The sequence below is a fragment of the Parasteatoda tepidariorum genome, chromosome 7 (assembly GCF_982258835.1).
Source record: "Parasteatoda tepidariorum strain Cologne lab strain chromosome 7, Ptep-v5.0, whole genome shotgun sequence".
Classification (NCBI taxonomy): Eukaryota; Metazoa; Arthropoda; class Arachnida; order Araneae; family Theridiidae; genus Parasteatoda; species Parasteatoda tepidariorum.
The window spans coordinates 87,984,233-88,000,524 of record NC_141761.1 but is presented as its reverse complement, the minus strand read 5'-3'; the positions used below and the strand labels follow the sequence as shown (position 1 = coordinate 88,000,524).

The 16,292-nt window shown below is 27.8% G+C and overlaps 1 protein-coding gene across 1 annotated transcript in view; it reads right to left on the bottom strand.

The window, feature by feature from the left end:
• The window catches only part of LOC107444016 (uncharacterized), a 130,450-nt gene that overhangs the window by 72,443 nt on the left and 41,715 nt on the right, over positions 1–16,292 (bottom strand). The window contains exons 2-3 of the mRNA XM_087168226.1: positions 10,062–10,146; positions 3,829–3,884 (exon numbers count right to left, since the gene is read on the bottom strand). Of these exons, the coding sequence (XP_087024352.1) occupies positions 3,829–3,884; positions 10,062–10,146 (141 nt within the window). The remainder of the gene's footprint in view (positions 1–3,828; positions 3,885–10,061; positions 10,147–16,292) is intronic.

Here is a 16,292-nt window from a genome sequence, read left to right as displayed (position 1 = left end):
TAGAAAAGTTTTTAAAATTTGATGTTAATATAAAAAAAAATTTAAAAATGTCATGAAATTTCATAAAAAAGAAGAATATACAGTGATCTTATCACACTATACATTTCAGAAATTTCTATGCAAAGTTGTTTATGATCAAACATTTGAAAAAAAGGATTTTAATTGCTTAATTGTGTGCAATTATTAATATGTTTTAATTAAAGTCTGCACTAATTGTCGATACTAATGAACTGAAATCGAATTACATGCATAGCGAGCAAAATAAAGACTACCACTTAATAACTTTTTAACTAGTTACGAGATTTCCACGTACTAGGACCTAATATTTATGACTTATGAGCGTAACTTTAAATGTGTTTATTAATTACAGACGATAGTTTAATAAATTAAGAAATCTGAATGAAAATTTGCTTTCCCTAAACAAACATATATTTTTTTTCCAACTTACAATATTTTCCAAATGACGATTACCGCAAGCATTTTGAGGGTCAAGAATTACGTCTGATTTCGTAGTTCAAAACATCATCTGCACTAGTTCATTAGCATATTTCAGGTTAATCCCATGAATCATGATCATATCCCATGATCCCATGAATCATGATCCATGAATCATGAAAAGTAACTTTTTGCTGGATACCAGGTCATACAAACATAACAGGAAACGAGGTTGCTTACTCAATAGCAAAATCAACAAACAATCTATCGAACAATCCGCTGACTTATTCTGATGTAAAAAATCAATTCAAAATATTCTCGAATCACAATGGCAAAACTGATGGAAGAATGAAACTAATAACAAACTACACGCCATTAAAACTTACATACAGCCTTATAAACAGTTAAACATCAGTCGAAAACTTGAAGTGCTTTTAAACCGCTTGCGTATTGGCCACACACGAATAACTCATAAACATCTTTTTCTAAACGAACCAGAACCAGAATGCACAAATTTTAAAGAACCTTTAACTGTTATATATATTTTGATCGAATGCAGTATTTTAAAAGCCAGAGATTGCGTCATTTTGGTACCCTCCATCCGTCATTGTTCTCACTAATTGAAGATGATCCTCACTCTAACATTTTCTCATACCTTAAGGATATTGGCATTTATACATCTATCTAGTTTTTAAACCAAAACAGAATTGTGAACCTAGCTGTAAAATATCTATCTAGTTGGAGGCACGATATAGCCAGGACTGGCTCTTGTGCCAAAAACCTAAACAACCAAACCAAACCATGATCATATAAAATTACAATCGTTAGATCAAAAGTTATTAAGGTGTTCTCTTTCTCATTTTGCTTACAACAGGAGACTCAAAAAAAAAATATTTCTAAAATCAAAATTAAAGTTCATTTCTATGATTTGCAAAATTTTCTACCCTATCACGATATATACTATTTAAAATAAATTTTTATTAATATTTTTGTTGTATTTTATTTAATAAATTATTTATTTGCTAGATGCCGTGACAAAATTTGTCTACTGTTGTTTATTATTTTTGAATTCTAAAACAATAATTTTAGCTTAAATTTTCCATTAACAGAGTAACGAAACAAGCAACTATAAAATATTTCAAAAAATTGAAATGACAATTTAATGATCTCTAAAGAAAACAAATGTTTTAAGTGATTTGCCAATTTAAATAGCGAAATTAACTTCGATTGTTATTACTCTAAAAGAAATTTTTTATTCATAGTGATGATTAGGGAATTAAATCATTAAAAGCATATTATTAATCAGCATAATTCAAAAGTTTCTATTTTTTTTTTAATTTTTACTTAATACAGAGAGAAATGTATATTAATCTATTTACCATTAGTTTATTTTGTTTCATGTAACAATATTATTAACTAAACATATAATTATGTCTGCTATTTAATGTCAGATGTGAAATTTATTACTATTTTTATAGACATTTGAACTATTGTTATCTTTCATAGACATTCATGCTTTTGTGTTCACTCAGTTTGCTTATCCTCGAACGTTAGTTTTAATTTCTTATAACTCCAGAACCGTTGGTTTTGAAATTTACATGGAGAAAAAAATTCTTGAAAAACTGTCTTACTATTTTTTAATGACAGTTCTGGTTATAAAAAGCAACATGATTCTTGTTAATAAAACCAAAATATACGATATCTCTAACATTCGCTTGGTAATTATTTATATTTGAAAGGTTTACCGGGCCACCACATTGTTACCACACATTTAGTAAAAAATACGAAAATGAATAGTAAATTTAAAAGATTAAATGGTTTCCATGCCGACCCGCCTGTGTAGGGGGCAGGGAACTGTCCTTGCAGCAGAAAGGTCCTGTGTTCGAATCCCGGGCAAGGCATGGATGTTTCTTTCTCTCTGTGTGTGTTCTATGTCCTTTCTCCTTTGTGTGTGAATGTGATCCGCCCTATAAGCGGGTTGTGGCTGTGTGAATGGCATGCCAGATGTCGAATTCCTGGCCATAGATGGCGCCACTGAAATACAGGAACAATCGCACCTCCACTGCCGAAACAGGCGTACGACAAAAAAAAAAATGGTTTCCATGCCCTGCTCTAAGATATCGTGATGAAATTACCAAATTTTACCACATTTACCAAATTTTATCACATATGAAAAAATTATTACGTTAATTTTACCGTATTCATTAACAAAGTGCTTTGCTAAAAATTACCGACTATAGAAAAATTTAAGGTGTTTATGAGGCCTCAAATCCGCAAAAAATAGTTTCAAAATTTAAATTATTCCATTCGGGAGAAATGCTTGAAAAATGATATATTTTTTTGCTTTAGTTAAAAATCAGCCGTTGTTATAAATAAAACTGTAAACGATTCTGTTTAAGAGTTTATCACCCATTTTTTTAATGTTTCTTTATTATTTACAAGTTCAGTTATCGGTGCTACGTCCCCGAATTGGACCGATTGAAAGTGACGTCATCGTAGGTAAATCATAAATAGTCGATTCCAAAGCCAATCAGGTTCGACACACTCGTGTGACGTCGCTTATGGGTATCCAATGGAATTTGTTTTAAACCACATGGTTACGCATAATCACCTATCATTTCGTATCGAGTAGCAAGTACCCAATCATTTTTTTAAAAGTTATCTGAAATTATGTGTTTATTTTGTATATAGATGGTGTTAAAAAGTGTTTCTGGTTTTAAAAAAAATAAGTAGCAATTTTTATTGTTTGAAAAACTTAGAGAAATCCTGGAAGAAAAAAATATAATATAAAACTATTTAAGACGTTTTAAAAAACACCAACGTTTTTATGAAACTGCACCAAAAAATAATGAATAAAATATTGTTTGAAACTTGTAAAAATCGAGTTTATTTCTTCACGGTTAATTTTTCAGGTATTATGTTAATTTTAAATAAAGTTTATCTTAAAATGTATTACAAGAATTTCTTATAAAATATTTAAAAAAAGAATATGAAAAGTCACAGGTTTTCGAATAAAAATAATAAATCCGAATATATTATCGACTTTTCATTAGCTATCTTTAAAAATATTACAAGAAATTCCTGCAACTCATTTTAAAATAAAGCTTTATAGAAAATAATCATAGCACTCGAAAAATTATCCGAGATAATATAATACTTGATTTTTATGAGTTACACGCAATGTTTTATTAATAAACCGAAGTCAAATAGTAGAAACAGATAAAACAACAGTTTAAATTATAATTGTTATCAATTAATCATAAAAGTATATAATATTTAAGCAAAATTAACTTCAATATTAAGCATAATATGATTTCTTACATAATAAATACGTTTGCTATAGATTATAAAAGAATATAAAAAGTGAAAATCGAAAAAGTAAACAATACTAACGATTGCATGAGCTCCTTTGTGTACTTTATAATCCTGTGAATGTTGATGATCTTTTCCTGAAATATCACATAAGTCTTGAAAATATAAACGAAATTTGGTGTTAATACATCAATATTAATCTACAGAGATATAATTATTCTTGAAAACCAATAGATAATAGAAAACCAATAGATCTTTTCCTGAAATATCAAATAAATCTTGAAAATCTAAACGAAATTTGGGGTCAATACATCAATATTAATCTGCAGAGATATAATTATTCTTGAAAACCAATAGATAATAGATAACCAATGGATCTTTTTCTGAAATATCAAATAAATCTTGAAAATATCAACGAAATTGGGTGTTAATACATCAATATTAATCTACAGAGATATAATTATTCTTGAAAACCAATAGATAATAGAAAACCAATAGATCTTTTCCTGAAATATCAAATAAATCTTGAAAATCTAAACGAAATTTGGGGTCAATACATCAATATTAATCTGCAGAGATATAATTATTCTTGAAAACCAATAGATAATAGATAACCAATGGATCTTTTTCTGAAATATCAAATAAATCTTGAAAATATCAACGAAATTGGGTGTTAATACATCAATATTAATCTACAGAGATATAATTATTCTTGAAAACCAATAGATAATAGAAAACCAATAGATCTTTTCCTGAAATATCAAATAAATCTTGAAATTCTAAACGAAATTTGGGGTCAATACATCAATATTAATCTGCAGAGATATAATTATTCTTGAAAACCAATAGATAATAGATAACCAATGGATCTTTTTCTGAAATATCAAATAAATCTTGAAAATATCAACGAAATTGGGTGTTAATACATCAATATTAATCTACAGAGATATAATTATTCTTGAAAACCAATAGATAATAGAAAACCAATAGATCTTTTCCTGAAATATCAAATAAATCTTGAAAATCTAAACGAAATTTGGGGTCAATACATCAATATTAATCTGCAGAGATATAATTATTCTTGAAAACCAATAGATAATAGATAACCAATGGATCTTTTTCTGAAATATCAAATAAATCTTGAAAATATCAACGAAATTGGGTGTTAATACATCAATATTAATCTACAGAGATATAATTATTCTTGAAAACCAATAGATAATAGAAAACCAATAGATCTTTTCCTGAAATATCAAATAAATCTTGAAAATCTAAACGAAATTTGGGGTCAATACATCAATATTAATCTGCAGAGATATAATTATTCTTAATAACCAATAGATAATAGATAACCAATGGATCTTTTTCTGAAATATCAAATAAATCTTGAAAATATCAACGAAATTGGGTGTTAATACATCAATATTAATCTACAGAGATATAATTATTCTTGAAAACCAATAGATAATAGATAACCAATAGATCTTTTTCTGAAATATCAAATAAATCTTGAAAATCTAAACGAAATTTGGGGTCAATACATCAATATTAATCTACAAAGATATAATTATTCTTGAAAACCAATAGATAACACTAAGAAATAATTTTTTTGTTGGATTTATACCAATACTTGGTTTTGCTTAATTTGGGCGTAAAATTTTTTATTCTGATATTAGCTTTGCTTCTAAAGTTACAGAGTTTTTCTAAAATGAAATTTTTATTCCATTTTTATGGAACTGTAAATGTTTTAAAACGTTATATATAAAAATGGGGTCCTGTAGTTAAGAGGACAAACTTTTAGGGGAGTTAAGGGACATCATCTGGATTAAAACTGCATTAGAATCCATGCTGGAAATCTCGTCGTAAGCGGCTGGGGGCACTTCCCTATTATGACCTGCTTAGAAGCACATGAAAAAACAGATCCTAGGAGAGCACCTCTAGCGACGTATGACGACATATCCTGGCATGGGTTCCTATGCAATTTTAGTCCTATTGCTGTTCTCTAACTCATCTAGAAGTTTGTCCCGACAATTACAGGACCTTCTGTTATATATAGCCTTCATAAGCTTGTGCATATCGGTAAATAATGGACAAGAAATGTCACTGAGAAAAACCATAGCTTGGAGACAAAAACTGTTTGCAGATTTGAAATCAGCGATGAAACAAAAAATTGTTCTCCAATGTAGTTTCTAAGAGATTAGTTCTTTTAAGGAGTGCCCATTAAATGGAAACCATCTGATGTTTCGAGAAAAGCACACTGCATCAAAAATCTGAAACATTTGAAATATTTTCCAATGATATGTTTCAATTATACTAAACTTGGTTCCCTAAATTCTGCCTCAGGATGTGGAGTTGGGACATTTTTAAATTAAAATGGGAATCGCTATTTCTTTTATTGCAGATTTTGATTTTATAGTAAAAAGGCCCTAATAGACTTACAGATTTTGGCATTTTAGATTACAAATAGTTCTGCAATTCCAAAATGCAATTAAAAGAAAAATGCCTCGCGAAATAAGTGTCAAATAAAAAAAAAAATTAACTAATGAAGTCAAACTCAATATTCGTCTTAAGTCAGCTAACTTCCAATGAGTAAGGTCGATACATTAGTTAAAAAATTTCACTAATAACGTCAAACTCAATATCCATCTTAAGTCAGCTAACTTCCAGTGAGTTAGATCGATTCATCAGTTAAAAAGTTTAACAAATAACTCAACTAAAACTAAACTTAGTGGCACGACAGCCCATAGAGGGCCAGGACCTACTGTGCCCATCTCAGTTTTCTTGACCTTGGGCTCAGGGGTGCAGAAGCAGATGTTCCGGTTAGGTGGTCAGCTGAACACGGAACCCCCAGTGTTTAGTTCCCAAGCATGCTTGGTACTCATTTATCGATAAATAACGTCAAACTCAATATCCGTCTTAAGTCAGCTAACTTTGAGTGAGTTCAAAAAATTTAACTTTTAGCTTAAAATACTAATAATATACTCAATATACTATAATATACTAATATACTAAAAATATACTCAATGTCTATCTTAAGTCAGCTAACATTCATTAGTTAAAAAAAAATAATTGATAACATCAAACTCAATATCCGTCTTAAGTCAGCTAACTTCTAGTGAGTTAGGCTGATTAATCAGTTATAGGATTTAACTGATAACGTCAAACTCAATATCGGTCTTAAGTCAGCTAACTTCCAGTGAGTTAGGCTGATTAATCAGTTAAAGGATTTAACTGATAACGTCAAACTCAATATCCATCTTAAGTCAGCTAACTTCCAGTGAGTTAGATCGATTCATTAGTTAAAAAGTTTAACAAATAACTCAACTAAACCTAAACTTAGTGGCGCGACAGCCCATAGAGGGCCAGGACCTACTGTGCCCATCTCAGTTTTCCTGACCTTGGGCTCTGGGGTGCAGAAGCAGGTGTTCCGGTTAGGTGGTCAGCTGAACACGGAACCCCCAGTGTTTAGTTCCCAAGCATGCTTGGTACTCATTTTTCGATAAATAACGTCAAACTCAATATCCGTCTTAAGTCAGCTAACTTTGAGTGAGTTAAAAAAATTTAACTATTAGCTTAAAATACTAATAATATACTCAATATACTATAATATACTAATATACTAATAATATACTCAATTTCTATCTTAAGTCAGCTAACATTCATTAGTTAAAAAAAATAATTGATAACATCAAACTCAATATCCGTCTTAAGTCAGCTAACTTCCAGTGAGTTAGGCTGATTAATCAGTTAAAGAATTTAACTTATAACGTCAAACTCAATATCGGTCTTAAGTCAACTAACTTTCAGTAAGTTGAGTGGATTAATTAGTTAGGCGTTTTAAAGTATCAAATACGACTACTTTTATATATATTTTTATTATTAAGTACTTTTTTATGTACTTTGTTTCTCTTGATATCTCCATTTAAAAGATAACAAATTTAAAATAGTTATAAAGCTTAAATAGATAATTTAAGAGCTATTAACAAAACTGAAGTGAAAAAAATATGAAGTTAACACACTTGCAAGCTAATAGACCAATGTCATTTTTTAAGTGTATATTAAAAGCCGAAGAGGAGGGATCACGTTAAAAAAAGACTGGCGTTTAGGTCGAGGAGAAATGGGCAAACGAAACACCACTCTCGCTCTACTTACTATTACAGCTCTACGAGCAATAAAATGTTGCTATTTTTTCGCATTTGTTGATATAGTATATTCAAATTCAAAACCAACAATGTGACTATTGTAATATTTCATGTAAAGTTAGCATATTGATTAATTTTTTCTCCTTTCGAAATAAAAAAGTTTTAAATGGAAAATTTTTCAAACAGCCTCCTGATGCTTCTATGCATATTAAAATTTAACATTTTTATTACTAAACAAACCATCTTCACAGCTCTTTAAATATCTCCTAACTCCAACAATAAAATAATTTTAAAAATATGTATATATCCTAATCATAAATATATAATAAACCAAATGATAAAGTTCTTAAATTCTTATAATATAAACAAAATTCATTACTTTTAAATAATTGTTTTTCTTTTGGTAACTAACTTTAACAGTGATATCCAAATTACATAACTTCTTCAAATAATTTAGCGAACTGAAATCGCATTCTTGTCTTCGGCGAAATCAGGAGGAGCTAGTTAAATATTTAAAAACCGCAGAGAAATCACATCTAGCCAATACTAGTACAAATTATTATTCCATCACTAACAAATGTTGTGAAGGGACTTGGCGTTAAGAGCTCTTAAGATCGTGCCAAAGCATCTGCGAGTTTCCGAAAGGGTTACGGTCTCAGCTGGTAACGAATATCGATTACGTTGAAGTAACGGCATCCAATAATCATTATCGTTATGGTTCTGATATTCTATGAGAAAAGTCGAGTTTAGTTGTGAGAATATAAGTAAAAGAAAAGAATGAACATTTTTGCGACTAAGTTACAATGGAAAATTTCTGGCAAACGGTAATAAGAGGGAAATAAATAAATTGATGAAATGGAATGGTAAATATATTTCTTGTAATTGGAAGACTTGAGTTTTTTTAATGAAATATTTAAATTATAAGAGATCAGATTTAATAGAGAAGAAGAAAGAGCATATTGTTTTTGTCTAGATAGATATTTTTAAATTTTAATGTCTAACCATAAAACAAATATAGAATATAAAGGAGATTTTAATTTTGTAAAAATGTAATTTACAGATTTGGCTTCATTTGCATATTATGCTGTGTCTGATTTAATATTTTAAATATAGAATACGTGAACAACTTTGATAATATCAAAATGTTCTTTTCGTTGTTAATTTAATAAAAAATTTAAAATAGTTCTGAATTTTAACTAACTTCGTATATATTATTATAAGGGTGGTGTTTTTTAAGGGAAAATTTAAATCATAAAAAGTATGAGTTAATAAAGAAGAAAAAATAGCATATTGTTTAAGTCTAGATAAGCCTGTTTAGATTTATTATGTCTTCTTTAAACTTGAATGCCTTACAATAAAATAAATAAAGCATATGCAGAAAACTTAATATTGTAAATGTATAGATATAAATAATTTTTTCTACGAAAACTTAAACTACATTATCTACATAACTTGCATTTGAAATTTCATCCTCAATTCTTCAGTAGAACAGGAACTATGGGCTACTGGAGTACTGTCAGTTTAATTTTAACCACCTACTATTATCTACTCCACGTTATTGATGCACACGGTGGCTATTTGGATAACAGTGTATTATAGTTTTCCTCGGTAGTGCTATCTGTTGACAAAACTTGTTACTAATTTAGAAACTTAATGAAATTTTGTTCTTGCATTATTTGTTGTCGGCACTCACAGCAATGTCTTATAGTTTCTCTCAGTAGTATTATCTATTGACAAAATTTGTTACTAATTTAGAAATTTAGTAAAATTTTATATTTGCACTATTTACTCCATGCTGTTGATAGACGCAGTTGTTATTTTGCAAACAGTAATTTAGAATTTTTCTCAGAAGCTCCATCTATTGAGAAAATTTGTTACTTGTATAGAAAATAAGTAAGAATAAATAAATAGTTTCCTATGTTCAATGCAGCAAACTATACATTTTTATATCACTCGATTTTTTTTCCTTCAAGCTTTTGTTCATAATTAAATCAATCGACAAATACCAAATTTATAAAACTGTGCTCATAGGATTCAAGAGTTACTAAGCTTGGTACCAAAGGAGGTAAATTGAACAGAGTTGAATTGAAATTTTGGGAAAACTATCCCTTTTTTTAAAAATTAAAATCAAAGATTAAAAAAAATATATACTGAATGAGTAACAGTATTTACCTGGATCATAAGAATGTTCAGCTACGCTAAAATGATGAGCAGAATGATTGTTTCTGTGATGAGGAAATAAATCTCTCCCATGCCTCTGAAAGAAAAGTAAATTAATAATGACTTTGATTACCATACATAGTATAATGCTGATATCTATCATATATTTCGATATAATTTTGGATGAATTCGATATGTACGAAAAAATACAGTTTTACATAAATATAATTTACGACAATATGCTAAGAAGTACAGTAATTCTTTCATAAAGGTGTGAGTTTAAAATAAATTCCATAATTTATTGTGTGAAATTTGCTATATGTTTAAAACAAAGGCTGGTAGATTTTTTTTATCACTAATGGTCTTGAAAACTCTAATTTTACTACTATTTGAAAGTTAAACAGAATTGCTAGAATTGGTACTATAAAACAAATCAAGTTATCCTTCGTTAATTCAGTTTTCTATATTTTAACACTGTATATATCAGACTATATCGTTTAGCATACGATATCTATAAAAAAGTACAAAAAAGGGTAATTTGTCTTTTCTTTCTGAAAATTGTTAGAATTATTTATATAATAAGTTCTGTATCTGTACAATATTTATTAAAATACAGCAGAATGAGTTTTTTCGCTACTGTATAATTTTTTAAGCGAAATAAAGTTTATCTACTAATTTTATCTACTCTTTCGAACATTCAGTTCTTGCTATGATTTAGCCGGAATAAAACGTAAAAAATAAATCGAGTATTTTTATTAGAACAAAAAATATAAAATGTTCTTAGATACATATGAATAACCAATGAAAATAACTTATGTTCTACAAAAAATACACCTGGAATAAACATAGTAAAAATCAGTATAATAATTGATGATCATTTACATTTGCTATAAGTGCAATATATGCTAAAAGGTAAATAACAAAAGAAATATTAAACTTTGTTTATGAAAGCTCTCTATGTTTTTCAACTAGTAATTAAATTATTAAACTTATTAAAATTCCTTTAATGTTCAGTCTATTAAAAAAGAAAGTGTTATAGAGTATAATCATCATCATCAATGGCTCGATAGCCTAGGGTGGGCCCTGGCCTTCTCAAGGAGTTTTTCCAGGTTAACCTTTTTCCCGCTAGTGTTTTCCAGTTGTTAGTTTTTAAGACCAAAAGGTCTTCTTCTAGGCCATCTATCCATCTCAAATTCGGCCTGCCACTTTGTCGCGTGACAAATGGTCTGGTATTAAAAACTCTCTTTGCGGTACGATCTTCGTACATTCTGATAACTTGGCCTGGCCACTTTATTCCTTATCGTTTAGTAAAGTTAATAATGTCAGGTTAATTATATGAGTGATAAGGCTCTAGCTTTGATGTTCTAAGCCGCACACCATTTTTTTTTTGAGTTCCTCCAAAAATACTTCTCAAGACTATAGTACATAATAAACGAAAGTATACCTTTGGTTCCTATAGTATTCGAACCTAAGTATACCTTAGGTTCGAGTTTATTGTAAAAGAATGGTGGATGTTTATAATACTAAATATATATATATATATATATATATATATATATATATATATATATATATATATATATATATATATATATATATATATATATATATATATATATATATATATATATATATATATATATATATATATATATATATATATATATATATATATATAGATAGATAGATAGATAAATAGATAGATAGATAGATAGATAGATATAGATTAGAATTTTATATAGTCTTAGAATACAGAAGCAGCTAAGTATTTCAAAAATAGAAATTATTATAATTGAGAATAGAGTAATTTTACTTGAGAATTTAGAGAAACACGCTAACTTAACTTTATTTCAAGAAAATTCGAATTTTAAATCTAAACTATCTACAAAATCATTAACAATATGCGGTATTTTTGCAATACTTTTTTCTTTTTTTATATAACTTTTCCCCCCTCTAATATACATTACTATTCCAGAAAATACATTAAAATTTTAAGTTTCTATTATTTATTTATTTTTTTATCTTTGCCTCTTGAAATTTAACAGCGCCATACAAAACAAAATAAAGAATAATTTAATTAAAAATTTAAAATTTCTAACAAGATAACATTTCTAAAATTTCTATTTCAACTTCAAAACATGACCTTTTTTTTGTCACTAACAGTATTTGCTTTATTTGATGTATAAATAATTCTTTAATCCACCCTGGAAAAATTGATTCTTACTTAATTTAAAACGGAGTGCAGCAAACAATCTTCAAAGTTTGAAACTTTTACAAATATCAAACCAAGGACTTATTAGAAACTAAAGACAAACTCTCTCTCTTTTCGCAGACTATTTCATAATTCTTCCCAAGAGTCCAGGTATAGCAATCATTTTACTTTTCGATAACCAAAAGTAAGCTTTCAATGTCCTCAAATCTCATCGGGACGAAAGCAGGCCGCCTAATCATGATGTTTCGGCCGACGAAACAGAGAAATTCCTTTGAGCAAAAGCAAGAGGAAGAGAGGTAGAGGAATTATTGAGTGTGTCAGAACTGCGACTGCAACTAATCAACTGCTTTCCCTGCTGATCTAGTACCGCCACTAAAATCCGCGCTAATCCGAAGACTAGAGTAAGAAAATCAGATTTACCACTTCTTTTTCTTTTACACGATTTCTCTTTTTTTGTCTTATTTCTAGGGTTCTCACTAATTTTACCATCGGCAAAGATTGCAACGTGATTCAGTTGAAGCATTTATCACGTGGTTTCTGTCAAAGTAATTTTACTTATTTTTTTTGTCAGATGGGGAATTATAGACAAAAAGTTCAAATCATTAGTCTTCAGGGTATTAGATTCTAAAAATTTGATGATAAAAAAAGTTTTTATGGTGCTTTTTTGTTGAGAATATTAATTTAAGAACACTTTTTTAACAGATAATGTAAAACTTATTTCCTTATTTTAGTCAAATGGTAAACTAATCAAAAGTTTAAATTACAAATATTCACTTGTATATTGAAAGAAATGTGATGATAAATTTTTTTTATTATGTCTTCTTGTTGTTAATAGAATTCCGGAAATCTAATTTAAATTGAACACACTTTTATAACAAATGCTGTAAAATTTATTTCCTTATTTTAGACAATCAAAAAGTTCAAACATTAAATCTTGAATTGTATATTGTAACAAATGTTACGAGTGAAATTTTGTTGTTGTCTTCTTATTGTAACTAGAATTCCGAAAAATATAATTTGAGAACACTTTTTTTTAACAAATAATGCAAAACTTATTTCCTTATTTTAGTCAAATGGTGAACTAATCAAACGTTTAAATTACAAATATTCACTTGTATATTGAAAGAAATGTGATGATAATTTTTTTTTTATTCTGTCTTCTTGTTGTTAAGAGAATTCCGGAAATCTAATTTAAATTGGACACACTTTTATAACAAATAATGTAAAACTTATTTCCTTATTTTAGACAATCAAAAAATTCAATCAAAAAATTCTTCTTATTGGTACTAGAATTCCGGAAAATCTAATTTGAGAACACTTTTTTTAAACAAAAAATAATGTAAAACTCATTTCCTTATTTTAGTCAAATGGTGAATTAATCAAAAAGTTTAAATTACAAATATTCAATTACAAATAGTATGAAATGTGATGATGAAAATGTTTCTTTTTGTGTCTTTTCTTCTTGTTAATAGAATTCCGGAAAGCAAATTTAATTTGGAGATACTTTTTTTTTGACAAAAACTTATTTCAATAGTTTAGTCATATTGTGAATTGGTTAAATATTTCAAATTATAAATTTTGATGATTTTATGGTGTCTTCTTGTTAATAGAATTTTGGAAAAATTTAATTTGGGAACAGTTTTTTTAAACAAATAATCTAAAACTTATTTCCTTATCTTAGTCAGATTGTGAATTAATCAAAAAGTTCAAATTATAAATTTTAAATTGTATTTTGTAAGAAATGTGATAATAACACAGTTTTTATTATGCCTTTCCTGTTGTTAATTGAGTTCCGGAAATCAAATTTGATTTTGAGACACTTTTTAGTCAAATACAAAATTTGTTTCCTTATTTTAGCCAGATTGTGCATTAGTCAAAAAGTTCAAATTATGAATTTTGAATTGTATTTCGAGCGTGATTATTAATACGACAATTAATGCGATAATGAATTAATGTGATAATTAATGCGATAATGTATTAATGTGATAATTAATGCGATAATTTATTAATGTGATAATAACACTGTTTTCATTATGTCTTTCTTGTTTTTATGGTGTTCCGGAAATCAAATTTAATTTGGAGACACTTTTTAGACAAATACAAAACTTGTTTTCTTATTTTAGTCAGACTGTGCATTAGTCAAAAAGTTCAAATTATGAATTTTGAATTGTATTTCGAGCATGATTATTAATGTGATAATAACAATGTTTTTATTATGTCTTTCTTGTTTTTATTGTGTTCCGGAAATCAAATTTAATTTGGAGACACTTTTTAGACAAATACAAAACTTGTTCCTTTATTTTAGTCAGATTGTGCATTAGTCAAAAAGTTCAAGTTATTAATTTTAAATTGAACTTTGAGCATGATTATTAATGTGATAATTAATGCGATAATTTATTAATGTGCTAATAACAATGTTTTTATTATGTCTTTCTTGTTTCTATTGTGTTTCGGAAATCAAATTTAATTTGGAGACACTTTTTAGACAAATGTAAAACTCGTTTCCTTATTTTAGTTAGATTGAAGAAAAAGTAAATGAAATAACCAGAATATCCATATGTATCGATTATTTCAAAAGCATACAAATATTAGTCAATTTTATTGTGCTTTCATAATTTATGCGTTATCATCATTTATACATAATTATCACTGGTCAATAAATAACACTACTACACATTTCAACCCATCAGGATATGTACTATCTAACACATTTTCACCTAAAGTGAATTGAATAAACCAGCAGTTCGTAAAATTCGATACTTTCTTAGAAGCATATCAAAAATGACTAGTTATGCAGCGAATCTACTCTATTTGGAATATCGGGTAATTAAGATTTTATGACGTCACGTACTGCAGGCCGTTTAGCGAGAAATCTAATCATATGCCACGCTTTTCTGTTCCATGTTTGATACCTCTGTAGCTCTGTTTCTGAATTAAGAAAGCTGGAGAAGATCTGTTTGAATGTCAAGCACGGGAAGTGGTTGCTAATAAAATATTTATTCTTAATATGAGATTTTAAGATTAATTTGTGAACCATTTGGCGACATGATCGTTGTTTAGATATGTGTTCTACATGAAGTTCTTTAATTCACGAAGAGTGAATTTCAGTATTTTTAATAGTAAGTAATGAGTTTTTTACGCTGAATGAGATGGATTGTTTTTAGTTCAATATATGCTAAAAATAATTCTGAAAAAGTAATTAAAAATGAAAGACAAAAAAAAGTTTAATTGATTTTTCGTCATATGTTCTATAATAGAATTTTTTTCTGTTATATCAGAAAAAATTTCTGTTCTATATAGAAAATATAAAGCCATTATTTAAAAACTTAAGACTCTAAATAAGAACTTGTATACATCGCAAGAAATAAAGGTTTTGAAAAAAAAAAGTCAGAATATTTTCAAAATGGTAAAATAGTTCAAGAATTTTGCTAAAAAAATAGTTTTTTTCCCCCAACAATATAGGAAGAATAAAGCTCTTCTTAATAAGCTTAAAATACTAAATAAAAAATTGTGTTCCTATTAACAAAAAATTAAAAAAAAATGGCGAGAATAATTTATTAAAACTAAAAAAAAAAAATACTAATGAAAAGAATTATGCTAAGAATGTTTTTCTTTCAGTAATAAAATGAGGAAAAAAAATTTCTTTCATTTTTTTAAAATACTTTGCGAAAAGTTATGTTCATCTCGTAAAATAGTAGAGTTTCGTAAAATAGTCTCGTAAAGGAATAGAGTAATAAAAAAGAATGTTTGAAAAAAATGTCCAGAAAATTTTACCAAATGTTTCGAAAGGAGGGTCAAAATTAGGAAATCCAAGATCGAAAATTTGAGCTAAAGTTTTTCAATTCGAAAATACTTTCATTGGCTATGAAACAACTATTTCACTTATACAATAGTGTTCAAAATTAAGAAAATTTGCATATTTTGTTGAATTTACTAAAAACAGCTGGGCAAAATGTAAAACAACTGCTTAGAAAGAATGTCTAAATCTTGCGTGTCGAATATGCAAGAGAGTGTATATGCGTGTTTGGGTG